Below are 27829 nucleotides of genomic sequence, written 5' to 3'. Positions count from 1 at the left end.
CTGTAGAGCTCCATAAAAAAAAAAAAAAAAAATCCAAACTAAAAAAAAAACTCATGGAATTTTTTTCAAAACTCTGCACAAGTGGAAATTCGCCTCATTCAGAGTCTGAATTGAGATGTTGCTCACCTCCCTATATGTAATCAAGGACATAGATAAACAAAATGGTACTCCATGCCAAGTGGCCCAAGTGACACCTACCCAATATACAATTGTGAAATCTGAACACTGATTATATTTTTATTGAACAATCCTGATGTCGTTACACATAACGAACCCTGTGCTTCCAAGCTTGAGGGACGTCAGCTTCTCCCCTCCAGCAGGTCTGCTTGCTTTAACTACTTTTAATGTTCATGCTAGCACTCATCGCTTTAATGTACATTTCCTCTGAGTCCACCTGTTACAGGGGCAGTTACACATGGGAGTTGTGAGAAGACCTGATTGATAAGGATGCACAAAACAAGGTCTGATAAAGCATGAACAGTTTATTTAAACTTTCAGTGGAGAAGACCCACTAAGTTTGGAATAAAAGCACTTCCAAGAAGCACTACAGCTTAACTGTGAATTAAAACAAAACAAACAAAAAAAAAGACACAGCAGGAAAAAATATAGTACAAAAAAAATTAGTAAAAAGTATTCTGGGGAAGGTTTTGTTATTTTTATTAAAAAAAAAAAAAATTGAAATGGTTTGAAAAAAGGGGATTCTTAACCCATCAAACACATGACCACTACATTTGGCCAAAACAACTGTAGTAATAAAACCAGTTTCTGTAAGGTAAACTGCTTAACAATTCAAGCATTCTTATACAACTGGATGAGAAACAAACAGGTGGGCTAAGTCCCAGGACGACACGGGGGAATTATTTGCTTTCATTCAGTTTACAGCAATTTGTCCCACAGGAGAGCGAGCGCCAAACTTTTTCAGGGCAAGGAGAGTCCAAGCTAGCCAAAATGATGAAGCCGGTATTGAACAGACGTACAGAGCACATGGAACCTTTTCATTCATCGCTGAGCGTTTTTTGGGGGTTTTTTTTGTTTCGTTTCTTGTAACCCATCACGCAGTGCTTAAACCAGCCCCTACAATTTCAGCAACCATGGCCAGCCCCCACTCCTCCCTATACACTAAACCTTAAAAAAATTAAACTCACTGTACATTTCTCTAAGCAAAAGGCTTCTTTATCGTTCCAACAGTGGTATGCTCAATATTATGCAGGAAGATTATTCCAAAAGTTCTTATCAAGGTGAAAAGTTAAACCAGGTTTTGTGTTTTAAAGTGTAGCAACTATTACTAAATGGTATGTTTTAAAAACACTGCTGCTGAATAAGGCGGTAAAGGGTTGAGCAGGGAAGGTGAAGTAAGTGGTTGGGGAGGAACAGGCACGAGCTCTGCATGCTCAGCAGCCACATTAGGGACAAACCACGTATGCCGCACACACGAGGAAATGACCCTTAAGGTGCCAAATCTGAAAAGAAGGATGCCTTGTGTTGGGGTGTAGGTGGGGAGGGGGAGGGGAAGTGAACTTGGTCTCCTCTTCTATTCCTCTGTAAACAAAAGTAAGGAAAAAAAACCAACCCCTGTTGCATTAAATCCTGTCCACACAATTGCTGCACTGATCCATTTTACCATACAACACCGTAATGTAAACAAAACAAGTCCATTATGCCCACATGACGTAACAAAAAAAAAAAAAAAAAATTCTGTCTTGCGTTGCTCTTTTTATTTTTTAATGTCTGAATTCGACAGTTGGTCACAAAGGTCAAGTATCGTCAAGGGCTGTCATCAAAGCCCACTCCAGTCCTGTAACGTGTCCGACTCATTCCATCCTTCAAGTACATGCAGACCTTGGGAGACCCCCCCGAGGCAGGACAGCTCCCCGTTCCCATTAAGACACAGACGAAATGGGGTTATGAGGCGAGCCCATCTGGGTCAACACTTTATCCAGCCACTGCAGGGGCCCATGCAGGTGTATCTCGATCCAGCACGGAGTGCTCGTCACATCCTGACGATGATATTCTGCACCCCAGCCCTGCAAACAGAAGAAATATTTTGAGACATCACAGGAAAAAAGAAAAAAAAAAAAACAAAACCAGAAAAGTTTAGACTTGGCCCAAAATGTTACCATGTTATATTAATGCGAGTGGCAGAGTATCACCTGTTGTCTCATCTCTCCAGTGATAAAAGGTACTGTAATGGTTTCTTACCCTGAAAGGCTTCTCTGCACAGTTATTGCATGGTAAAAATACAATTGAAAAACTTCATAGTAGCATGAATCTGCACCACTACTACCATGTGAGCAGATGGGACCTGAAAGTCACCGAGAGGTCCCACTTTTGCCAAGTGAATTACACTACTGAAGGTCCCCCTTGGCTCTAAGCCCTGCAGGAGCAGGTCCTTTAGTTAGACACCAGCTTATGACGTATCCCAACTTCGATTTCCAGAGTCAAAAAAGAGCCGCCATCTATTGAGACCACAAACTACCACCTCAGGCAGAGGCCACCGAGACCATAATCTTTTGCAAGTGGACCCCCAAAGCACACACAAAAACAGTACTTTTTCTTGTTGTCACATGTTCAAGACAACTGCAATTTTTTGTGAACTAGTTTTGTAAGGCAGGGCCTGCTGGAGCTCACACAACTGGTGGAAATGCTCCAGTGTGAAAAAGGAGGATGTTCACTTCCTGCAGTTGATGCTGTTATTTGGTAAGTTAGTCTCTTTCTAAGAGTCATTTTATAGGCTGTCTTCAGTAAGAGAGCCACCTAACAGCTGCTTACTGAGGACGTGCATTTGTTTTAATAGTTTCAGTAGTTTATGTGCATACATTTTTTACACTCAAAAATTCAATTTTATGCTCATAAAAAGCAGTTGCTTACCTGTAACAAGTGTTCTCCAAGGATGTTTAGTCCTCACACATGGGTGACATCAGATGGAGCCCGATGTGGAAAACGTATGTCGAAGTTTCTAGAAACTTTGACTAGGCACACTGAGCATGCCCTATATTCCACGCATCCACCAGGGTCCCTCTTCAATCTCATAACATAGAATTACGATAAAATTTAAAGGAGAAAACCAACTCCATGGGGTGACAGGTGGGTTTCGTGAGGACTATCATCCTGCTGTCCTTGGAGAACACCTGATACAGGTAAGCAAGTCTGCTTTCTCCTAGGACATGCAGGATGGTAGTGCTCACACATGGATGAATCCCTAGCTACAGGCTGCATCCCAACACAAAATTCGGATCAACACAGACCTGACCAGGTGGCAACTGGCACAACACTGGTGCTGTTGGTAACAAAAGAGCCTGAACCCAAACAATGGGCCCTAGGATTGAGAGAGTTGGGTTTTACACCTCAAACAGGTTACTGAGGAGAGATTGGCCAAACCTACTATCGCACCAGCCATCCCTATTCAGACAGCACTGTGATGTGAATGTGTGGTGAGAACTCCCACGTCGCAGTCTTGCAGATCTCCTCCATGGAAACTGCTCAAAAGTGGGCCGCTGACACTGCCAAGGCTCTGAAATTGAGCCTTGACACGACCCCCAAGATGCAGTTCTGCCTGGGCATAACAGGAGATACAATCTTGCTAGCCAACTGGATATTGTCTATTTGGCAAGGCAATGCCCAACCTATTCCTATTAAAAGGAATAAAAAGTTGGGTGGAGTATCTATGGGCTTCTGTCCGCTCCAGGTAGAAGTCTAAGGCTCGTTTGCAGTCCAAACTCTGCAGTGCTTGTTGTTAACAGGGCCTGGGAAAGAAAATTGGTAGGACAATTGACTAAGTAAGATGGAAATCCGTCACTACCTTAGGCAGAACTTAGGGTGCATATTCAAGACTACTCGGTCATGATAAAATTTAGTATAAGGTGCATACCATGCTAATAACTGCCTAGGATAAATCTATGTTTATGTATCTTATAGTTTTTGTTGATTATATATTTATCTCTCTCTAATTGTTTCTTAGTTTAAATTCTGTACTGTCTTCCATTGCCCAGGTTTTACGCTCCCTGTTTAATGTAACTTTACTTTCTACCTTGATGTTAATTGGTTTCCCCTCAGTTACATTGTAAACCGGTACGATAAGACCTAGTCTTGAGCATCGGTATAGTAAAAGAAATTAAATAAATAAATAAATAAATAAGTCACCAATACCTGGAGCTCGCTGACTCTGTATGCTGAAGTGACCGCCACCAAAAATATGACCTTCCAGGTCAGGTACTTCAGGTCACGGGTGTTCACGGGTCAAAAGGACCTCTCAATAACTGGGCCAACACCATGTTGAGGTCTTAAGTCACAGTTGGAGGCCTTAGGGGAGGCTTCAATTGAAGCAGGCTCCGCATGAAACGTACAATTAGACGGAAAAGAGATGGGTGTACCATCCACACAGTGGTGGTATGCACCAATCACACTAAGATTAAGTCTGATGGAGTTGGTTTTTAAGCCAGCCTCTGAAAAGTGCAGAAGGTAGTCAAGCAGTTTTTGTGTGGGGCAGGAGAACGGATCTAGGGCCTTCTGCTCACACCACATGGAAAAACTCCTCCACTTCAGTTCGTAGGACTTTCTAGTAAAAGACTTTCTGGAAGCCACCAGGACCTGATACGTATCCACAGAAAGATCAAGCGGCAGCAGGATTAACCTCTCAACATACAGACTATGAGAGACAGGGCCTGGAGGTTGGGATGCTGCAGCCTATCCTGATCTTGCATGATGAGATCCGGGGAAGTCCCAAGACTGATCAGTTTCTGGATGGACAACTCCCGCAGGAGTGGAAACCAGACCTATCTTGGCCAATGTGGAGCTATGAGGATCACAGGCCCTCTGTCCTTGCGAAGCTTCAAGAGAGTCGTCGACACTAAGGGAATCGAAGGATATGCATACAGAAGACCCTTGCCCCAATGAAGGGCAAGGGTGTCCGAGGCTGGTTTGCTGTCTGACCTGGACAGGGAGCAGAACAGAGGCAGAAAATCCAATACGCTACTGCCTGGTCCAGGGACTACTCATAGGGTCTCTGAAGGTTGACTCAGCCTGTTCACTATCACATTCTCCTTTCTGACCAGGTACATGATCCTGAGCACCATAACCCATGGGCCAGAGTCCAGTACCATATCTGGACTGCTTCCTGACACAATCTCATACCTCCCTGTTTGTTGACATACCATATGACTACTTGGTTGTCGGTCTGCATCAGGACAATTTTGTTGGGCAGCAGATCTCTGAAAGCCCATAGTGCGTACCTGATCGCCCAAAGCTCCAGGAATTTAGTTTGACAAGAATGTTCCTGAGCAGACCACAGTCCCTGGGTGCTGAGCCCATCTACCCCAGGGTAGATGCATCCATGGTAAGCACAATTTGAGTAGGGAGACTCCAAAAGGAAATCCCTCGTTCCAGATTGGAGAGTACCCGCCACCAGAACAAAGAATCCTGGAGAGACGGGATATCTTGGATGCAATCCTGGAGGTTCTGTGTAGCTTCGTGCCACTGCGACCTCATGGTCCATTGGGCTCTGTGCATGTGTAAGCATGCCAAGGGAGTGACGTGGACCGTCACGGCCATGTGACCCAACAGCCTCAACATGTGCCAAGCTGATACCTGCTGACTCTGTTGCACCTGTCGCAATGGTCACTAGAGTGACGGCCCTTGGAATTGCGGGGCCACTGCAACAAAAGCCGGTGTGTCCCCATACCTAGCACAGTGTATCGACTGTGACTGGTGCCAATGCTTCTTGGCCTTCCCACGATGCTCGGCCCTGTCTTTCCCCAGTGCTGACATCCAGCAATACGAACCTGATTCCCTCGGCCCAGAGGAGATTGACAACGGCCGTTCTCCCGTGCCTCTATCCACCGGTGACCTCGATGAAACAGATGGTTCCACCAAAGTCAATGGCATGGTGACCATCAGTGCGGCTCAGAGGTCCTCCAATGCCGATGCCAATGGCTCGGACTTCCTCGATCCGAAGCCATCTTTTTGAGTCGAAGCAGACATCCCTTCAGGTTCATCTGGGCACACAGAAGGCAATCCTGGACTGCAATGCCCCCAAGCACAGGATGCAAACCTCATGAGGATCAGTAACATGGGCCTCAGGCACATCGGCAGAGACAGATGCAGCCATGGGGGGCAAAATAAATGGGAAAAAGACAGAACAATATCAGTAGGAGTCGATGGAAGATGGGCGCAGAGGTGCTACCACTACAGGAGGGGGGACAGATAGTGAAAAAAAAAAAAAAAAGTTTTCCATGAGGCAAAAAGCTCAAAACTTTAGAGCTCAATCCAACTGCGATGCTGACAGCTCTGTGGAAAATAGACTGAAGAGAGACTCCATGTGGACACATGGTATAGGGCATGTTGGGCACAGTTTTCCTCATTGGGCTCCATCTGATGATGTCACCCATGTACGAGGGCTGCCATCCTGCTTGTCCTCGGAGAATAGCATTTACATTGAAACTACTGAAACAAACCGAAAAAACATGCTGAAATAAAAAATGAACCAAGCCAAAAGTTATTGTGTGCACATCCCTGTTTGCTATTTTAACTCTGCGTGTGCATAAAACGATTTTAACCAGCAGAAAAAGCAGATCTGAACTGAATTCCCCAGGGTGCTGGTGGGTAACATAGAAAGTGATGCATTTCCAAGCAGATGCTTTAACCCTTAATAGGATATACCTCCATTTTTCAGGACGGAAAATCTGAAATTTATCCAAAAACAATTTCATGTCTGACGAATAAGGACAGAGGTTAGTTCTTCTCAGCTAAGTTAGGCCCTCCCCAGAAAAAACAAAAAACACTCCAACAATGTCTATAAATGTTTTCCATTAGGATTTTCAAACACAATGTGTCAAGAGGACATTCAATAATAAAGAATATAACCTAATAACCTTTTTGAACTAAAAAAAAAGAAAACTGAGCCATTTTTGTGGCAAATGATATTCTAATGGAAGCCAACCCTAAAGAGAAATTTGTGTACAGCAAACTAATGCCAGCAGGCTTCTCACTAGCAGCCTGGTAACAGGGGTTTTGCATGCCCTGTGGTTTGTTTGTTCTGTGGCTGTTTTCCCCAGAGAGCTCATTGCCTCTGTGCTTGCCTGCAGGTAGCGTTTGACACCCCCCCCCCCCTGCACTGTAGTTTTTAAAATTTAATTTATTTATTTAAACATTTTTTCTATACCGTCGTTTGGTGGGAACCATCACAACGGTTTACATTAAGGCACATAAAATGAGGCTAACGTATCTTAAGTTACATAGGTGCCATTTTAGGGTCGGTAACAAAGTTTGTAAATGATATTAATTGTTAAGTGTAATGAGTCATTTCCAATTCACATTTTAACAGTTTAGGTTACTAGATTACCTTTATCGTTGTACTTTCACCCTTTTGCTGAGCTTTAAAAGAATGAAACTTAATCTGATTAAAAATTACACACATAGTTCAAGTAAATGCTAGGGATGCTGACTTGACTCGGAATGAGGCTTGAATTGCATACACATTATTAAAAGTATTTATTTTCAGCCTAAGGTGGAACAACTTGGTAGGGGGATTACCCTTTAAAACACAGACATCTAGCGACAAATAAAAATATAATACAACGATGAAAACAAAACAATCACCTGTCAAGCACTGCCTAGGCCTGCCTGCACCTGCTCTATGCTCCCAAACACCCACCTGCCCCCTAAGTTCCTGCTTGCCGCTGGGCAAGTACCTCGTCCACACTGGGACCCTACACACCCCAGGGGTCACTAAGTTCCTAGAAACACACCTACAGACCCTAAAAGGTGAGGTGAAAGAGGCTATTTTAGCCAAAAAAGCATCCTTCAAAAATTGGAGGAAGGATCCATCTGAAGAAAATAAGATAAAACATAAGTATTGCCAAGTTAAGTGTAAAACATTGATAAGACAGGCGAAGAGAGAATTTGAACTGAAGTTGGCCATAGAGGCAAACACTCATAATAAAAACTTTAAAAAATATATTCGAAGCAAGAAACCTATGAGGGAGTCGGTTGGACCATTAGATGACCGAGGGGTTAAAAGGGCTCTTAGGGAAGATAAGACCATTGCAGAAAGACTAAATTAATTCTTTGCTTCTGTGTTTACTAATGAGGATGTTGGGGAGATACCAGTTCCAGAGATGGTTTTCAGGGGTGATGAGTCAGACGAACTGAACGAAATCACTGTGAACCGGGAAGATGTAGTAGGCCAGATTAACAAACTAAAGAGTAGCAAGTCACCTGGACCGGATGATATGCATCCTAGGGTACTGAAGGAACTAAAAAATGAAAATGAAATTTCTGATCTATTAGTTAAAATTTGTAACCTATCATTAAACTCCTCCATTGTACCTGAAGACTGGAGGGTGGCCAATGTAACCCCAATATTTAAAAAGGGCTCCAGGGGTGATCTGGGTATAGAACAGTGAGCCTGACTTCAGTGCCGGGAAAAATAGTGGAAACTATTCTAAAGATCAAAATCTTAGAGCGTATAGAAAGATATGGTTTAAACTTTAATGGAACAGAGTCAACATGGATTTACCCAAGGGAAGTCTTGCCTAACAAATCTGCTTCATTTTTTGAAGGGGTTAATAAACATGTGGATAAAGGTGAACCAGTATATGTAATGTACTCCAGAGCAGCCCCAGCCAGCCCCACTTCACTGCCTGACCCCCTAACTCCCCGGGACAAGACCAAAGTGAATCGGGCAAACTTTCCGCCAGCCCCCGCTCACCTGCCCTGGCCACGTCCATCTCCCACGCTGACAGCTCCAGAGCAGCCCCAGTCCTCTCTCCCCTCCTCCCGGGGACAGCCGGCGGTGACAGCGGGCGCTCCCCCATGGCTCCCTATTCTCTAAAAGGTTAATGTGCACACTGTGACCTCTGACGTCCAGCCGGGTGTTCAGGACACTGTATAGGCGCTGTATAGCGCCTATACAGTAAAATGGATTGCGCTTCATGGACGCGGCTTGCATTTGCATGCCATTTAAATTCAGTATCGAGTGGTATGTGATCCAGAGTGTGCGTGCGGCAAACGCGGGTGCGCCCGGCACTAACACACCTCTTTCTACCGCACCTTACTGTATCGGCCCGCTAATTTGTTAGCATTTCATTGTCTGTTCATTCCGGCCAATGCTCATTTTATCCTCTTTTTCACATGGAATTTCTTTTCATAAGGATTCTACAGTGTATTTTGATTCCTGCAGAACTTTTATCCTGTTTCACTCCATGTCCTCTTTAATATATAGTGACACCCCTCCACCAATTTATATCATAGTGATAGGAGGGATCAAATTGTACTCTGGTATCACAGTGGTTATCCTCAGTCCACCAGGTCTCTGAGATGTCTATTATATATCTACCGTACCTCTTTATTCTGTGTTATATACTCTAACTCTCCCATCTTATTTTTTTATTTTTAGACTTATAGCATTTGTATACAGTCTTTTCAAAGTATGTTTTTTGTTTAACAACCTGCTTATCAGGTTATTTGAAATTTGAGAAGGGTAATTTGAAGTTTTTCAACTCCGTTTGCTCATTCTTAACAGCACCTGTGCCACTTTTGCATTTATTACAATCTTTCTATGGGGAAGTCCTAAGGTTATCCTTCAAAGATAAGATCCATCATTCCGAACCGTGCAGTTCTGAGACACCCTCTGCTTTCCCCCCATCATCTAGTTTAAAAGCTGTGCTATCTCCTTCCATCTTAGAACAAAAGTATTTGGCATCTTCTGCTATTGACGGAAGGACATTTTGAATCACTGTCCATGATGGAAGGATTATTTAAACACCTTTCCAGCAGATGGAAGTATTTGTAATCATCTGACATGCATTCGATAAGCTAAGTGGAGTTTGCCTTCTTTTCGGTTCAAGTAATATTTAAATCTCATTCATTTAAATTAAGGAAGCAATACTTTTCACTCAATAAAGAGGGCTCCAGGGGTGATCCGGGAATTTAGAGACTGGTGAGCCTGACTGCAGTGCTGAGAAAAATCGTGGAAACTGTTATAAAGAATAAAATCACAAAACATTTAGAAAGACATGGTTTAATGGGACACAGCCAGCATGGATTTACCCAAAGGAAGTTTTGCCTCACAAATCTCCTACATTTTTTTTGAAGGGGTGAATAATTATATGCACAAAGAAGAACCAGTAGATGTGGTGTATTTAGATTTTCAGAAGGCATTTGACAAAGTCCTGCATGAGAAGTTCTAAGAAAACTAAAAAGTAATGGGATAGGCAGAGATGTCCTTTTGTGGACTGCAAGCTGCTTAAAAGACAGGAAATAGAGAGTAGGATTAAATGGTCTTTTTTCACAGTGGAAAAAGGTAAACAGTGAGTGCCTCAGGGATCTGTACTTGGACCAGTGCTTTTTAATATATTTATAAATGAGCTGGAAAGGGGTATGGACGAGTGAGGTGATCAAACTTGCGGATGATACAAAATTATGCAGAGCAGTTAAATCAAGCAGATTGTGATAAATTGCAGGAGGATCTTGCGAGACTGGAAGACTGGGCTTCCAAATGGCGGATGAAATTTAACCTGGACATGTGCAAAATGATGCATATAGGGAAAAATAACCCTCGCTGTAGTTATACAATGTTAGGTTCTATCTTAGGAGTTACCACCCAGGAAAGAGATCTAGACATCATAGTGGATAATACATTGAAATCGCTGGCTCAGTGTGCTATGGCAAATCAAGAAAGTAAACAAACAATGTTAGGAATTATTAAGACGGGAATGGTAAATAAAACGATGGATGTCATAATGCCTCTGTATCACTCCATGGTGAGATTGCATCTTGAATATTGTGTGAAATTCTGGTTGCCGCATCTCAAAAAAGGATATAGTTGCACTGGAGAAAGTGCAGAGAAGGGCGACCAAAATGATAAGTGACATGGAATGGATGCCCTATGAGGTAAGGCTAAGGAAGTTCAGGGCTGTTCAGTTTGGAGAAGAGACGACTGATGGGGGATATGATAGAGGTCTACAAAATCATGAAAGGACTTGAAAAAGTTAATGTAAAACAGTTATTTACTCTGACAATAGAACAAGGGGGCACTCCATGAAGTTAGCAGCTAGGTCATTTAAAACAAATCAAAGAAAATTATTTCACTTGGTGCATAGTTAAGCTCTGGAATTCATTGCTAGAGGAGGTGGTTACAGAAGTTAGTGTAACTGGGTTTAAAAAAGGTTTGGATAAGTTCCTAGAGGAAAAATCCATAAACAATTAATAAGCAATAGTAGCTTGAGATTTATTTAATGTTTGGGTAATTGCCAGGTACTTGTGACTTGGATTGGCCACTGTTGGAAATAGGATACTGGGCTTGATGGACCCTTGATGTGACCCAATATGGCAATTTTTGTGTTCTTATGATTTATACAAGTCATTTGTTTAACAAAATAATTATTAATTTCTTCTTTATGGATCTGGCATCAGAGGTGGAGTCTGTATTAGATTCGATATGTATGCACGCGACAGCTGAGGTGTTTGATGCGATGTTGAAAGGCTACCACGGAGGATGTTAAGAAAAATTAAACATGACATTTGTAAGAGATGAAATGGATTATAAGCATGGGAAGGTTTATCCATGGATGAGTCCACTTGTGAAACAGAGTTGTGTACACAAGATTACTTTTGACCGTGAGGTTCATCTTGGAGGTTGTGTCGACTGACCAATTTTGGAGCCAAAGCTGCCTTCTGGCTGCCACTATGGACGAGAAACCCCTGGTTCAGGTGCGTACCAGGTTAGAGGTCGCATCCACAAGGAAAGATATCGCCGGCATTAATGTTTCGGCTGAAGTGGTTGCGTCCCTGGAGAGAAACGAGTAGGCACGTGTTACAACGGCGCAGCAGGAAGCAATCTGCAGGGTCATTACTGCGACATCAAATAACTGTTTAAGGATGGATTCCTGACGTCTGCCTTGGGCATCCTTGAGTGCAGCTCCTTCGACTGGGATGGTAGTGGGCTCTTTGAGATAGCGCCAACCATGGTGTCCACTTTTGGGAACCAGGGAGTTCTTTGGCCGTGGGTTCCAGGTGGTATAGGGCTCCTAGGGCCCGTCCTCCTTTGAAGCTGGCCTCCGGGGTATTACATTCCAGATCAATCAGTTGTACGGCCTGCAGCTTTGGGAAATAGCATGAGGCCTTGCGGAGACCGACGTAAAACTGAGTTAGTCTTTGGCTCCGCTGTGGTACTTGTGCCCGGAATAGCCAGCGTCTTCAGGCTTGCAGGCCCGAAATCTGGTAACTCGTCTTTGGAGAAGCTTCACATCATGGTTCGATATAGTTCCATCCCTGGAGGGAGTTCCCCTTCCTCCAGGGGTTCAGGCTCTTCCCCTGAGGTGTCAGCATCCCCTAAGGGGAGGCTTTTGCTCGGATATGGCACATCTCGGGAGTGGTCCGAGAAGGGTTTGGAAGGTCTTGCTCTTCCATAAAAACATAAGAAAATGCCATACTGGGTCAGACCAAGGGTCCATCAAGCCCAGCATCCTGTTTCCAACAGTGGCCAATCCAGGCCATAAGAACCTGGCAAGTACCCAAAAACTAAGTCTATTCCATGTTACCATTGCTAATGGCAGTGGCTATTCTCTAAGTGAACTTAATAGCAGGTAATGGACTTCTCCTCCAAGAACTTATCCAATCCTTTTTTAAACACAGCTATACTAACTGCACTAACCACATTCTCTGGCAACAAATTTCAGAGTTTAATTGTGCGTTGAGTAGAAAACAACTTTCTCCGATTAGTTTTAAATGTGCCCCATGCTAACTTCATGGAGTGCCCCCTAGTCTTTCTACTATCCGAAAGAGTAAATAACCGATTCACATCTACCCGAGCTAGACCTCTCATGATTTCAAACATCTCTATCATCTCTTCTCCAAGCTGAAAAGTCCTAACTTCTTTGGTCTTTCCTCATAGGGGAGCTGTTCCATTCCCCTTATCATTTTGGTCGCCCTTCTCTGTACCTTCTCCATCGCAATTATATCTTTTTTGAGATGCGGCGACCAGAATTGTACACATTATTCAAGGTGCGGTCTCACCATGGAGCGTTACAGAGGCATTATGACATTTTCCGTTTTATTCACCATTCCCTTTCTAATAAATCCCACTTGCGCCTGAACAAAGGGCTTGCAGCCTTTTGAAGAATTCCACCCAGGAAAGGGTCCCTGGGTCGCTATTGAATCCAGCAGGGTTCCCCAAGGCACCCATTTGAGAAGGGGCTGAACCGGAGGTACAGAGGTCCAGGCTATCATTGGTGGAGCCGGATTCCTCTACGGCTGAGGGGGGTCTAGTTTCGGTTCCCCTCGAGTCTCTTCGCACTGCAGGTGTAGGGCAGGGGCCACTTCGGGTTGTGCAGCTCTCCGTTGGCAGGCTGGGTAGAGGACTTGTCCCTTGGCTTACCTGTAAAACAAATCGAAAGGCGGTCCCACGTAGCCAACGCAAAAAACAACAAAGGGACTACCTTACACCGTGGAAGATTTTATTAGAGATGCCCGACTCGAACTGAGTTTCGCCAACAAGGCTGCATCAGGGGCTTTATGTTGTAAACATACTCTCACCACAGTAAGAGTCAATATACCAATCTGTAAATTGGTTGTTGCAATAAAACTTTCAAACAGCGTTCTGTCCAAAAACAAATGCAGTGACATTTGTTTTTGGACAGAACGCTGTTTGAAAGTTTTATTGCAACAACCAATTTACAGATTGGTATATTGACTCTTACTGTGGTGAGAGTATGTTTACAACATAAAGCCCCTGATGCAGCCTTGTTGGCGAAACTCAGTTCGAGTCGGGCATCTCTAATAAAATCTTCCACGGTGTAAGGTAGTCCCTTTGTTGTTTTTTGCCTTGGCTTACCTGGCCAGTGGTGCCATGGTTTGTACGCGTGGAGTGGCTCAAAACTAGTGTGCGTGCGTAGGCGCGCGCGCCGGGAGACTTAGTTGTGCGCTCCCGGTGTGAAGATGTGTGTGCGTGCAGGCCGCTATTTGAGCATTTAGCAGGGACGTGCGCGCCACTGTGTACACAAGACTGTGCGCCTGGCTCGCCGCTGTGCGCATAAGAATTTTGTGCGCCCGGCTCGCCGCTGTGCGCCCGGCTCACTTATGCGGACAATACAGCAGTCAAGGGGGGGAAATGGCGCTGACGACCATACAGGCAAGATGGCGCCCCCCCCCCCCCCGGAGGGTCTCCACGAGGGAGGACCCTCGCACCGGATCGGGGTCTAGCCCAGACGGGGCTGCTCAACCCGATTTAACAGACGCTGGATGGACGATCTGTGCGGCTAGCCGAGCCTCGGAGACCGGAGACTTTAAGAAAGTTTTCTACCTTACCTTATCTCGGCGCTTCTCAGACTCGTGCCAGGCGGTCGCCGGTTGCAGGGGGAGAGGGAATATACCTTCACCGCCACGCTCGGTATTGCACCCGCTGCCTCTCAGCCACTTCCGTTCCTGGGGGTTAAGTCCATGCCGGGAACCGGCTACTGGTCCAAAGCTTACCTCAGAGGGATCTCGGAAATCACCTCAGGAATTCTCGACTGGGGAAGGGACCCTTAGGTATCACCGCAGGAGAGTGGGGCTCGTCTGTAGAGGTAAGGTTTTCTTCTTTGGTTTGGAATTTTCTCTCTTTAGTTTGGATTTTCTAGCGCTGTGCAAGCGTGTGTAGAGTCCCAAACTGTTATGGAGATGGAGAAATACTGAAGAGCTGCACTTCCTGCAGGGGTATACGTACTAGGGCTGACGTCAGACTGAAATCTGACTCAGTCTCCAACTGCTATCAGGAGCACACGATACCCATTGGTCCTGAGTCCATCTGCTACACTCTAGGAAATGTGAGCTTTTCTCCAGGTATGGACCCCTCCTATTTCCAAGCTTGGGCCTCGAAGGGGATAATATTTTTTGCTCAATTATTTAAGGCAGACAGGTCGTTATCTCTTTCTGATCCATGTACCAGGTTCCATTTGATACCGAAGGACCATTTTTCTTATTATCAAGTTAGTCACTAGGCACGCACCCTCGATGTGGTGAGCCTGCACAACCCAAAGTGGCAATTCTTATTAGACTGGTTTGATGTGGAAGAGCTCAGTAGGCACTTGATATTTTTTTTTTTATAAAGCTTTGGTCATTAAGTTCAACCCATGGTCTTTGGATGTTCCTTGGGTTAAATGGCAACAGGAATTGCAGACAATTTCCACTATCAGCTTTTATTGCTAGTTTCTCTGCAGTTCAATCTATTACATGCAATGTTCAAATGAAAGAAACTAGATATAAAATTCGGTACAGTTTGTATATCTCACACCACCAGGCCAGTCTAGCTAACTTTATTTATAGTGCTGTATGTTTAAAATGCAACCAGGGTATAGCACATTTGGGCCATTCTTTATGGGTCTGTGGTCGTATTCAGCTCTTCTGAAAGAAACTTTTTCATTAAGTTGGCTCCATAATTGATCTACACATACCCCATCTCCCTCAAAACAGCTTTATTTGGAAAATTTCCTAACTCATTCCTGGGAAATGCGAAGCATAAAATGTGGATAAATAAAATCTTTATTCCTGCAGTGACAGCTATTCTCCGCGTTTGGAGACAATCGGATGCGCCTCCCATAGTCCATAGAGTATTCATACTCTATTGACCATGGAACTGTTCTTGTGCAAGCTTTCTCCAACCTTTTGGATTACAAGGAAAACCCTAGATGTTTGGATGCCCTACACACTGTCTTTACCACACAGAACTCAGAACAGAATTTTGAATGATCTTGAATATTGAAGTTTGGTTGGGTACTGCTATTTCTTGTCTTCATAGCAGAAGGGGTTGGGAACAGGGGGGAGTTTGGGGAAGGGTAGGGTAAGTTTTGCTAATTTCAATTGCTGTCATTTTTGGATTATGGTCTGAACATGTGGTATGTATCAGAACAAAATATGCACCGTGAGTTTTGAGTGTACAGTGTTTCTGTCCTGTGTTCTTAATAAACAGATTTCAACATAAACAGAAGTGACGTATCGAGACAGATACCAGCTATAGCCTTACAAGACATTTTTTATTTTTATTTTTTTTTATTCCCAATGAAATGTTTTACAAACAGAGTAAAGGGGTGGCTATGAGCACGACAATGGCCCCAGATGTGGCCAATCTATTCCCTCAGGGAGTTTGGGGGAGCATAAGATTGCCAAAGGAAGCAGAAAACTCTCACCTACCTTAACAAAGCTCATCCGAATGGTGCACATCTTGGTGAGTTCGTAGACCGTTTCAAAACCGTGGTTCACAGACTGAGCCAGAAGCTGCGCAAACTCCTGGTTATTGAAAATCTTCAGGCTGCAGCCACTGGGGATCTTGCAGACAGTTGTCGGATGGAAGCCATGGTGATAATTACAGTTCCGGCTCTGCACGAAGATGCTGCTGTCGCTTAGGCATTCGGCGTACACTTCCCCTCCAACATAATACAGGTGAACGCCTGCGGGGAGAGGGGAATGGGCGTCAGTCCATGCGAGGGGCTCACCTTCCAAATAGGCAAATCTGTCCTCAAGGATGGCAAAAGGATCAGGAGCGCAAGCACTGAGGATCGCAGTCTATACCAACACTGCAGATCTCGTTAAAAATCACCTCTCGTTTTACAGTTAGAAAACGCTAATGCACGCGCCACTCACTGCTAAGGTGATAGGAAATATCTGGACTAAATCTGCACAACAGCTTCCAGGAAAGGAGACAGAGGAAGGAAGGTAGTTCACCGTGCATTTGCAGCTTGTTCAAAACGGAGGAATGGGGAAAGAAAATGACTTGCTCAGGTACCAAAGGCTGTTGGGGCAGGGTTAGAATTGTAAATTGGCTCAGCCCTGTGATTTAAATACTCTGCTCGTGAAACCAGACTCCAACGTAGATCTAAGGGATTCACGACTGTACAAAACCTACAAATTATGAAGATACTGGGGGGGTAGGGATTTTTTTTTGTTCTCAAAGGGGAGATGGGGGGAACCCTAAACCTCAATTTGGGGAAAAAGTGAAATCTCTGCAGCATTTACCCCCTCCTCGTGTCTTGGTCACCGCCCCAGAATTCACCTCCTACCATTCATCCTCCTCCCTCCCACATCATTTAAAGCTTGCCCGGCGACTCCTTGTGAAGGTGGAGAGATGGAGCGATCACGACCGTAACTCCCATCCCCACCACTCTCACAGCAGGAATAAGACCACCACCAGCTTTGATTCTGCCAGCTCTGCATTCACCGCAGTCCTCTCTCTCTTTGCACCTAGCGAGGAGCCGGGAGCCTCAAGAGAAGAGGAGGCCGTGTCGGCTGCTTCTCCTTTTCTGTTCCTGCGGCTAACAGGGAGCGGGAGCTGCAAAGCGGTTCCCACCCATCGTATGCCTGTGGCAACAGGGGGAAGCCGCAGGGAGGGCCCCCTCAGCTCTTGTTCCTCCCTCTCCGATCAGAGCTGCTGTGGCTTTTTAAAAACACAGCCAGTGAGCAGGAGAGGGGGGGCGTCTGAACCCGGCTTTTACGCTGCTGGAAGCCGACCCGGTCAGAAAAATACCAGCCAGCTGAGAACCCTAAAAAGGGGGGGGGGGGGGGGGGAGGAAGAGGACAAAAAAATATATATATATCATTTTTTTCCCCTCTCTAAAGTTTCCTTTCCCAAAGCCCAATCAACCCCTAATTATTCTCACTGTCCTTTACGACGTCACCCGTCATTCCTAGAGCCCAGAAGATCCCCATGAGGGCCGTTTCTTACTCTCCTTTCATTTCTTGTTTATAGATGTCTCTCGCTTCCTTTAGTTGCATTAGATTCCAACTTTTTTGGGGGCTAAAAAGTCATCCGTGTTGTACCATTGTTTTAAAACACACAGATCCCCTTTCCCTGAGTTTGCTTTTTTGATCAGACCAACAGTTGGGTTTACATTCAGAAGGGAAGGGGGGGGTAAGCCAGACAGGGCTGGAAGAAGAGTCAGAAAAGCTCTGGAACCAGCCACAGTTTGAGGGAACCAAGGAAAGGACATTTTTCTTTTAGAAAATTTAATTTATTCTTTCGCTCCTGTTTTGTCTATATTTGGTCCTGCTCTCACCACCCCACTTTTTTTTTTGGGGGGGGGGGGGGGGGGGGCTTTTCTTTGCTTTCTCTCCTCCTCCATTCCGCTTCTACCTCCCCATGCCTGAAGTCCAATCTTCTCCTCTCGTCCTCTTCTGAAGGGCCACAGAGGTAGGAACCTGGTGCCAAGTTTTAGGGGCCCAGGATTTTTTGTAACCCCTCCCTAAATAAGATGAGCTTTCACATGCTTTAAAAAAAAACCAACCCACAATATCCTCGTATATCAAATATAAATCAGAGCAGAAAAAGGAAATCAATTTTGGTTTCACCTAGCGAAAAATCTAGGAACTGTAAGAATTCCCAGAGGAAAAAAGAAAAACAACCCACAATTGACACAATTGCAATAATTAGACAGATTAGACCAGGGCTTCCTAAACTGTGGGTCTGGACCCCAAATGGGGTCACAAAACCTCCAGCTGGAGTCACAAGTGCCTCAAAAGGCAGTGCTCTTCAGACGCTGCCTGCAGCACTACTAGTGGAAGTCAGCATGGGACATAAGCACATAAGAACTTGCCATACTGGGTCAGACCAAGGGTCCATCAAGCCCAGCATCCTGTTTCCAACAGTGGCCAATCCAGGCCATAAGAACCTGGCAAGTACCCAAAAACTAAGTCTATTCCATGTAACCATTGCTAATGGCAGTGGCTATTCTCTAAGTGAACCTAATAGCAGGTAATGGACTTCTCCTCCAAGAACTTATCCAATCCTTTTTTAAACACAGCTATACTAACTGCACGAACCACATCCTCTGGCAACAAATTCCAGAATTTAATTGTGCGTTGAGTAAAAAAGAACTTTCTCCGATTAGTTTTAAATGTGCCCCATGCTAACTTCATGGAGTGCCCCCTAGTCTTTCTACTATCCGAAAGAGTAAATAACCGATTCACATCTACCGGTTCTAGACCTCTCATGATTTTAAACACCTCTATCATATCCCCCCTCAGCCATCTCTTCTCCAAGCTGAAAAATCCTAACCTCTTTAGTCTTTCCTCATAAGGGAGCTGTTCCATTCCCCTTATTTTGTTCGCCCTTCCTGTACCTTCTCCATCGCAATTATATCTTTTTTGAGATGCGGCGACCAGAATTGTACACAGTATTCAAGGTGCGGTCTCACCATGGAGTGATACAGAGGCATTATGACATTTTCCGTTTTATTCATCATTCCTTTTCTAATAATTCCCAACATTCTGTTTGCTTTTTTGACTGCCGCAGCACACTGAACCGACGATTTCAATGTGTTATCCACTATGACGCCTATGGAAACTAACATTGTATAACTATAGCATGGGTTATTTTTCCCTACATGCATCACCTTGCACTTATCCACATTAAATTTCATGTGCCATTTCGATGCCCAATTTTCCAGTCTCACAAGGTCTTCCTACAATTTATCACAATCTGCTTGTGATTTAACTATTCTGAACAATTTTGTATCATCTGCAAATTTGATTATCTCACTCGTCGTATTTCTTTCCAGATCATTTATAAATATATTGAACAGTAAGGGTCCCAATACAGATCCCTGAGGCACTCCACTGCCCACTCCCTTCCACTGAGAAAATTGTCCATTTAATCCTACTCTCTGTTTCCTGTCTTTTAGCCAGTTTACAATCCACGAAAGGACATCGCCACCTATCCCATGACTTTTTACTTTTCCTAGAAGCCTCTCATGAGGAACTTTGTCAAACGCCTTCTGAAAATCCAAGTATACTACATCTACCGGTTCACCTTTATCCACATGTTTATTAACTCCTTCAAAAAAGTGAAGCAGATTTGTGAGGCAAGACTTGCCTTGGGTAAAGCCATGCTGACTTTGTTCCATTAAACCATGCCTTTCTATATGTTCTATGATTTTGATGTTTAGAACACTTTCCACTATTTTTCCTGGCACTGAAGTCAGGCTAACCGGTCTGTAGTTTCCCGGATCGCCCCTGGAGCCCTTTTTAAATATTGGGGTTACATTAGCTATCCTCCAGTCTTCAGGTACAATGGATGATTTTAATGATAGGTTACAAATTTTTACTAATAGGTCTGAAATTTCATTTTTGAGTTCCTTCAGATCTCTGGGGTGTATACCATCCGTCCAGGTGATTTACTACTCTTCAGTTTGTCTCAGGTCTACCACATCTTCTAGGTTCACCGTGATTTGGTTCAGTCCATCTGAATCATTACCCATGAAAACCTTCTCTGGAACTGGTATCTCCCCAACATATTCTTTAGTAAACACCGAAGTAAAGAAATCATTTAATCTTTCCGCGATGGCATTATCTTCTCTAAGTGCCCCTTTAACCCCTCGATCATCTAACGGTCCAACTGACTCCCTCACAGGCTTTCTGCTTCAGATATATTTTAAAAAGTTTTTACTGTGAGTTTTTGCCTCTATGGCCAACTTCTTTTCAAATTCTCTCTTAGCCTGTCTTATCAATGTCTTACATTTAACTTGCCAACGCTTATGCATTATCTTATTTTTTTCTCTTGGATCCTTCTTCCAATTTTTGAATGAAGGTCTTTTGGCTAAAATAGTCTCTTTCACTTCACCTTTTAACTATCTGGTAATCATTTTGCCTTCTTTTCCACCTTTCTTAATGTGTGGAAATACATCTGGACTGTGCTTCTAGGATGGCCTGTAAGCCAGCATGCACTCAAAGGTTCAGCAGTGGTCTCGCCCTCGCATGAGTTTTACGTAGTCACAGGGCGCCTGCATGAAAATGGATTGGGGCTGCTGCAGGGCCTGTGACCTTGCACTGGCTCATAGAATCTGTACTGACTTTCATTACTAATTCTGCTGCCACTTGCAGCTCAGGCTTTGGACCAATCGAGAGGAGTGTGCAAAGGCCAGTGAAGACCGTCACTGCTTCTCACCCACTCACCACTGAACCTACCCTAGAGAAAAATGTTGCCCTACTTCTCATTCACTTTTGACCCGGGGCCCAAAGGAAATGTTGCTGCTGACCCTGGAGAAGGAGCTGTTGGAAAGGAGGGATCAGATGCAAGAAAGGTTTAAGGATTGGATCAGTGGGAGAGGATTGGCTGTGGAAAGTGAGGGGAGGAATGATAGAAGATACTGGGGGATGCGAGCGAAGAGTTGGAAGGGCAAAGGAATGGAGTGAGAGGGAGAGGATGACAGAGGAATAATTGGAGGTTATGGTGAGAGATATAGCTGGGAGGATGTGAAAAGGGCTGGAGAGGGTGAGAGAGACAGAGGATGGGCTGGGAAGGTGAGAAGAGCTGGAAGATGAAGAGGAGCTTAGGAGTGGCAGAAGTTGTGAGAAGATGTCCTCTGGAGGGGAATGGAAGTTAAGAGAAAGCATGGACTGTTGAGGGTGGAGAATCAGTTGGAATGAGGGGATGGTGATTGTTGCAGATGAACCACACCCCCGCTCCCCTAGGACCCCATGTCCTCTGGGGTCACGTGAATTTTCAAGTGGTAAAATAGGGTAACATTGGCTAAAAGTTTGGGAAGCCCTGGATTAGACAGAGCCGACTGTCATGGTTTGGCTGCCACAAGCTTTATCCCTGAAGCAAGAGGTCTGGAAGGGTGACACAGTGGAGGGAGCACCTTTGCCAATGTGCCGCCGGGTGTTCTCAATGGTGGAGTTGCGGTTCACGTTGGAGAGCAGCCCAAGGCAAAACCTGTTCTTGTTGTTCGAAGGATCGGTGAAGCCGTCCACCAGCACGCTGGTGGAGGAGGCGTGGAAGGCTTCACCCACGCGGTTGTTGAGTTCGTAGTAGACAATGGAGCACCAGTGTTTTGGCTCCTCATAAGCGACTGCCTGAACATCTGGAAAGGAAGTGGGAGAAAAAAAAAAAGAGAGACTTTAGTCAAACGGCTTTGGGACTGAAGAGTTTGCAAATCCACAGCAAGAACTACAGCATCATGTGGTTAAGTTAGAGACTCTTGAGGAAGGAAAGGGAAAAACAAAACAAAACACAAAACTTCTTCAATGTGGCCTTGAACGAGGTATCTCTTTGTAACACCGCACAGTAGTCTGCCTAGAGAAGAAAAATGTTCTGGTCACGTTCACAGAATGAAAAGGAGGAAGACTGTGTGTGGTTCTATTCTAACACACAAGACCCTAAGCTGGCCCGGTGATGCAGGTGGCAGCTGCCGTGCACAAAGTACCTGGTTGAATCCCCGAGTTGGCAGGGGCTGGGGCTTGCTCTGCAGGCAGGGTTCGGAGCTCCCAGTGCGGAGAAAGTCAAATATTGCTTAAGGGTGGCACCTGCTGGCCAGTTTCAAGGTCCAAGTCTGCAAAGTTTTGCAAGGCGCACCGATTCTCGGCCCCTGGCCAAGAATCAGTCATGGCAACGACCAGACAAAAATATGCGTGGTGAATATAAAATATCAGGGGGAGTGGGGAGGACATCACCAGGTAGTTATGCATGAAAGCTAATGGCACTGGACTCCAGTCCTGGCCCTCAGAGTTGGAAGCGCACAGGATTCAGGAGGAACCCTGCCCCCAACACGCAACCACACGCGACATTAGCATCACGACAGCTTTCTGCATCTACCCCCTAATCTCAAACGCGCACATGCGCCACAGAAAGAAACAAAATCCCACCGTCACAAGAAAGATTGCTCACCGAAGCGCCGTCGCCCTTAGCCTTCACCCAGCTCGTCGGCCGTAGCTCCGCACGATAAGGAACCTTATGGCTTTGCTTTTGAGCTGCAAGCTCATTCCCATCCCCCTCCCAAACCCAGCCAGAGACCTTGCCAGCTGGCTGTTCTTCCTGAGTGAATCATATCTGTCTCTCGCAGATTCTGGACAAACTTCCTTACAGTCATGCAAGAGCAGGTGCGTTCTGTCTCTCCCTTCCCGGCACGGGCCCAACAATGGAAATCACCCAGCGAGAGAGAAAAAAAAAAAAAAAAAAAAAAAACACAACCTCACAGGATGCGGCTCATTAAAAACCAAATCTCCAAAGACCAACAAATCTCACTGCTCGGCATCTGCGGCAAGAGGTCTGGAGGCATCCGCGCCTCACGGCTGTAGCACCACAGAGCCATGCGCACGTGGACAAAAAGTGACCCGTGTGCAGAGAGAGTGCGGGAGGACTTTTTACACGCACAGGATGAGGGGAAACAGATGCGAGGAAACAGACAGTTCTGTCAGCAAAATAAACTTTTTTTTTTTTAAACAGTCAAAAGATGGAGGAGGAAATAATGGATTATTTTACAGGAAAAAATAAAGTGAAACAAAAACGTTAAAAAGAGTTTTTTTGGGGGGGGGGCGCGGGGGGAACGGCAGTGGAGCGCAGCCAGACCCCCGATGAAGCCGAGGCACGGATGGCTTGGAGCTCTTCTGGAGGCAAACCAAGCGCACGGCCCAGGTTAGCGGTTCCTCCACCAAGGTTCAGCAAGGACTCCCCTCGGTTTTTTGTTTTTTTTTTATAGCCAGCCTGCACTTGGACTGCTTACAGCGTTCTTTGTATATCTGGAAGACCAGGATGGCCAGTTATTACCAGGAGCCTTCCGGACAGGTCACCTGATGGACAAAACGCCGCCCCAGACGAGGGTTACTTTTGGCATTCCTCCCCTTTACAAGGAACATGTTTATATCTCTTCCGATATCCGTGCATGCTATCACATGTTTTAGAGGCGCATGCTCTCTCTCTCTCTCTCTGTCACCCCAAAATGATGGCGAATTTTCAACTGAGCTGTGGCCTCTGGCGGTGTGAGGCTCAAGAGCGCGGACTGTGGTACCCAGCAGAGAGACACGATCCAGCCGTGGCCTGCGTTACCAACCAACAGTCGCGCCACGATGACTCCTCTCTCCTTTCAGGAGCTTCGGGTCGCTCATGCTGCCCACCCTCCCCTCCCCCTTGCGACAGCCCTGCACCCAGGTACTCGCCAACATCACGTATGTGACAGGTAGTTCACGTACATCTCAAATACATGAACCTTTGGGCGTCTCTCACCAGCTAGAAAGGAGAAATCTTGACACCTAAAAAAGGGTAAATGTGGTTGAAAAGTGGCAGGCGCCGAAAGGAATAAGCAGTGGCCATGCTGCACAGTTTTGCAATGGGGATTTTGTTCTTACTCCTGCTCTTCTTTTTACCCGATTCCCTGCATGCAAACCCCAGGCAGAAGCATAAATAAGGCAAGGGGGTCCTCCAACAGCTAAAAGATATGGGGGGAGGGGAGGGGGCAGGAATGGACATATTAAGGAACTGGGGTGGGGAAGAGGGGAAAGGATAGCGCACACGTTTCCGCTTTTCAACAGAGACATTATAAAGGAAGACAAAACCCCAGAAGAAAAATGCAAACCATTTCCTTTGGTTATAAAGGGGGGGGACTTGCATTCTTTTAAAAAGAAATTCCACAGCACAGTTACACCGTACTGTATTTGGGGAAAAAAAGAAAGAGAAAGACCAATGTGCATAGGCTTGCAAAGTTAGATATAAACACTGATAAATACTGCATTTCAGGCCTTCATAAGCTTCAAGGACTTTACACGTAAATGCCTAGATCAGCTTAACAACTGTAAAACAAAGCAGACAGTCCTCCCGTCCAGGAGTGATCCATCCAGCTGCTTAAAGGCATTTCCTGGCTGGGACAGCTTCAGCTTCGCTAGCACCACCCGGAACAATAACCGAATTGTTCCTGTAGCGTGTAACCTAAGTGTCGAGACATACAGCTTGCCTTGCAACTCACCATGACCTCCCTAAAAGGGGTACAGGTGCGGGCAGGCTCACCCAACAGCTAATTCAGAGAGTACTGTACACCGTTCTTCATCCTGCAGTGTACACATCTGTCTGTCTGCCTTTTCTATCAAGCTGTGGAGAGACAACAACTAGAGACCTGGTACAATGAGATCTGGGAAACCAGAGAATACAGCTTTGAGATCCGCAAAACACACCCAGGTCAGCATTCCTGCACCTTTTATACTCTTCCCCTTGGAGTCATCACAAGGTGTTCACCATGACTTGTGTTTTCACCTTTTGCACCCACAGAGAAATTAGCATTATCTGTACAGTGCCTCATCCCTCAAAAAATATGCATGCATTTCTAAGAAAAAGGAAAACATTACATATATTATAAAACAAGAAATTATTTTTTATGAAATGTATTAAAAAAAAAATTGGGCCTGTACGGAAACCGAGCAGGATGCAGCTCACCTCCCAAGCTGTTGATTTCTGGGGGTAAGGAAGGTGCCATCATGTTTGTGTCCATGGGCTGAGAGCCATCCTGGGTGATATCTTCAGGAGGCATGTAGGCAGGAGGCGGAGTATCGGCTGAAAACAGGAAAACAAACCGGGGCATCCATTCCCCAAAGTTACAAAACGGTCTCTGCTCTCTAGAACCACATGTAAACCACCACAGTACAAAGGAAGCCTTGAGGGGAGGGGAATGGTGAGGGGTATGTGCACGTGTGGACTTTTCCCCCCCTCCCCCCCCGCCCCTTCAGGACAGAAACCAAGTTTGCTTACCGTAAATTGCATTCTCCACAGACTGCAAGGTGAATTTATCCATGATGTGGGTGATGTCATCTGGCAGCCCTGAATGGACCTCTCTCAGCTAGCAGAGCTTTGGCCTTACTGAGCATGTGCAGGAATTCCCATACAGGCATTGCCTTGTGAGCCCCTTCAGTCAATTTTTGAGCAAAATCTAGCCAGGTTGTCAACTCTCCAGGGAGGTGGGAGAGTATTTAGTACGGCTAAGTCATCCTGCTGTCTATCTACGGAGAACACCATTTATGGTAAGCAAACTTGCTTTTTCAGTCGATAAGCAGGGCTGAATTAGCCAGACCATGTGGGGAGTTCCAAGCTGAGGGTTAGAGAGGAGCATTTACTGAATAAACAACCCAGACCCCACTGTGGGGAGTGGACTACTGGGTGAACAGGCTATGCAAAACTGCTTGACTGAATTTACTGTCACTTAGAGATTGCCCAAACAGTAATGGGACACAAAGATTTGTACTAATGACCTATTGCATCTTTGCAGAAGTCTGAGAAGTATGGCTCTCAGATGAGCCACTGATGTATTCATAGATTTTACTTGATGAGAGACTGGATGTCTGTAATTTGTAGTCCTGCTAGCGTATAGCAGCGAACGATGCAATCCACTAACCAGTTGGATAACGTTTTGCCCAGTCTATTAGGATCATAATAATCATAATAATAATAATAATCATAATAATCATAATAATCATAATAATAATAATCATAATCTGTCCGGCTTACCTGAGGAGACACGCTGCCACTCCAGCTGCAAGGCCTGCGCAATCGGCGCCGGCGGCCCATCGGGGTAAGGCCTTCTTTTATTTCTCTTACCCGGACGGGGCCACCGCCGACAGCGCGACCAGAACAAGCAGTGCTCCAGGCCCGCTCCCCTCGCGGCCGAAGCCCGCCCCCCACCGAGAACCGGCCAATCAGCCGACCGCTGCAAGGCAGCCAATCACACACAGACTAAGAGTACCTTTAAATTTCAATCTTTCCAGGCGCCGCGCGCCAGGCGCCACGCGCCGAAGGAGCGCGTCAAAGGGGCTTGCCCCTTTGTCTCACCCCTTCGTTGCAGCCCCGAAGGAGCACCGACCCTTGACCCTTGAGTGCCCACAGTTTAACCTCTGCGTTTGCACTGTATCTGACAGCAAATATTTTTACAACTCAACGGTTCACGCAGCTGTGTTTTCAACGCTCCGCACGTCCAGGCTCCTGGCCGTTTCTGAAGTGTACCATACCTTGTCTGTACCCTGCTTCTGAGTGTTCTCAGCATTGTAATCTGCCTGTAATATGGAATTTGTACCAGCCATTCCTCACCTCCACCTACGTAGGTTAGGTATCTCAGCTATGCGCTCCACCTAATACCCCCCAAGAGAAATCCCCTCTTCTTGCTACACTTACTGCTTTGGTAACCTAGTCAGTTGCTCCTAATTTATTCTGATTTCCAGTTTTCTAATATGTGATTTTCCCTGTTTTCTCTATACTAGCCCTATTCAACCATATTTCTGCCTATTAAATGTGCAATATTTGGGTCTCTGTATTTTGCAGCATTATCACTCACACCCAAATCTTTACCTGCATTACTCTACGGCTCTACAATGCCTCCTTTAATCGACAATTATTCATTATCATACCAGCCAGGACACCACACTAATTTTCCCCTCGCTTTCACACATCAGACCGCACACCACAAGACAACTCAAAACAAAAGAAGGCTTATCCCAATACACACACTCACACGCACACAAGCCATCAGTCTCTCTCTCATTACCATTATTCTTTTCAACGCACAATCACTCCAAAAGAAAACTCATCTCTTACATGACATTCTCATTGACTCCAAACCTGAAATATGCGCTGTCACGGAAACCTGGTTCAAACAGCATGACACTCCCCTCATCAACCAACTACCCCTAGACAGCTACGATGTTTTCTCAATCCCTCGAAAAAAGAAGAGAGGAGGCGGCATACTCCTGGCTGTAAAAAAGGACTTTCAACTCTTGGCCCAGAAATGTGACATCCCTAAGCAATATGAAATTGGCTTCTTCAAATCAAAATCACTCCAACTATGTCTCATTTATACCCCCCCAGGTCTCCTTGAGAAAGATTCATCCCCCCCTTATTGAATTCTTTGCTAACTCGTTATCCCCCGACGTACCCACGATTCTCCTAGGAGACTTTAACTTACACATAGATACCATCCCACAATCCCCAGCATGCGAAGCATTCATGTCCTCCCTCGAAGCCATGGGTTTCCAACAAATTGTGAACTCGCCCACACACAAAGCTGGCCACACTCTTGATCTGATTTTTATCAACTCCCACTTCAACATAAGCAACCCC

General features: G+C 45.4%; 1 protein-coding gene across 3 annotated transcripts in view; it reads right to left on the bottom strand.

The window, feature by feature from the left end:
• Positions 1–464: 464 nt before the first annotated feature.
• The window catches only part of SMAD1 (SMAD family member 1), a 147986-nt gene continuing 120621 nt past the window's right edge, over positions 465–27829 (bottom strand). For all 3 annotated transcript variants that reach the window (XM_029601189.1, XM_029601098.1, XM_029601276.1), the window contains exons 4-7: positions 25163–25279; positions 21603–21824; positions 16162–16418; positions 465–2024 (exon numbers count right to left, since the gene is read on the bottom strand). In XM_029601189.1, the coding sequence (XP_029457049.1) occupies positions 1881–2024; positions 16162–16418; positions 21603–21824; positions 25163–25279 (740 nt within the window). In that variant the 3' untranslated portion in view covers positions 465–1880. The remainder of the gene's footprint in view (positions 2025–16161; positions 16419–21602; positions 21825–25162; positions 25280–27829) is intronic.

This window comes from Rhinatrema bivittatum, chromosome 1 (genome assembly GCF_901001135.1).
Source record: "Rhinatrema bivittatum chromosome 1, aRhiBiv1.1, whole genome shotgun sequence".
In the NCBI taxonomy this organism is placed as follows: domain Eukaryota; kingdom Metazoa; phylum Chordata; class Amphibia; order Gymnophiona; family Rhinatrematidae; genus Rhinatrema; species Rhinatrema bivittatum.
The sequence above is the reverse complement of the archived record's forward strand: the minus strand, read 5'-3'. Positions and strand labels throughout refer to the sequence as shown.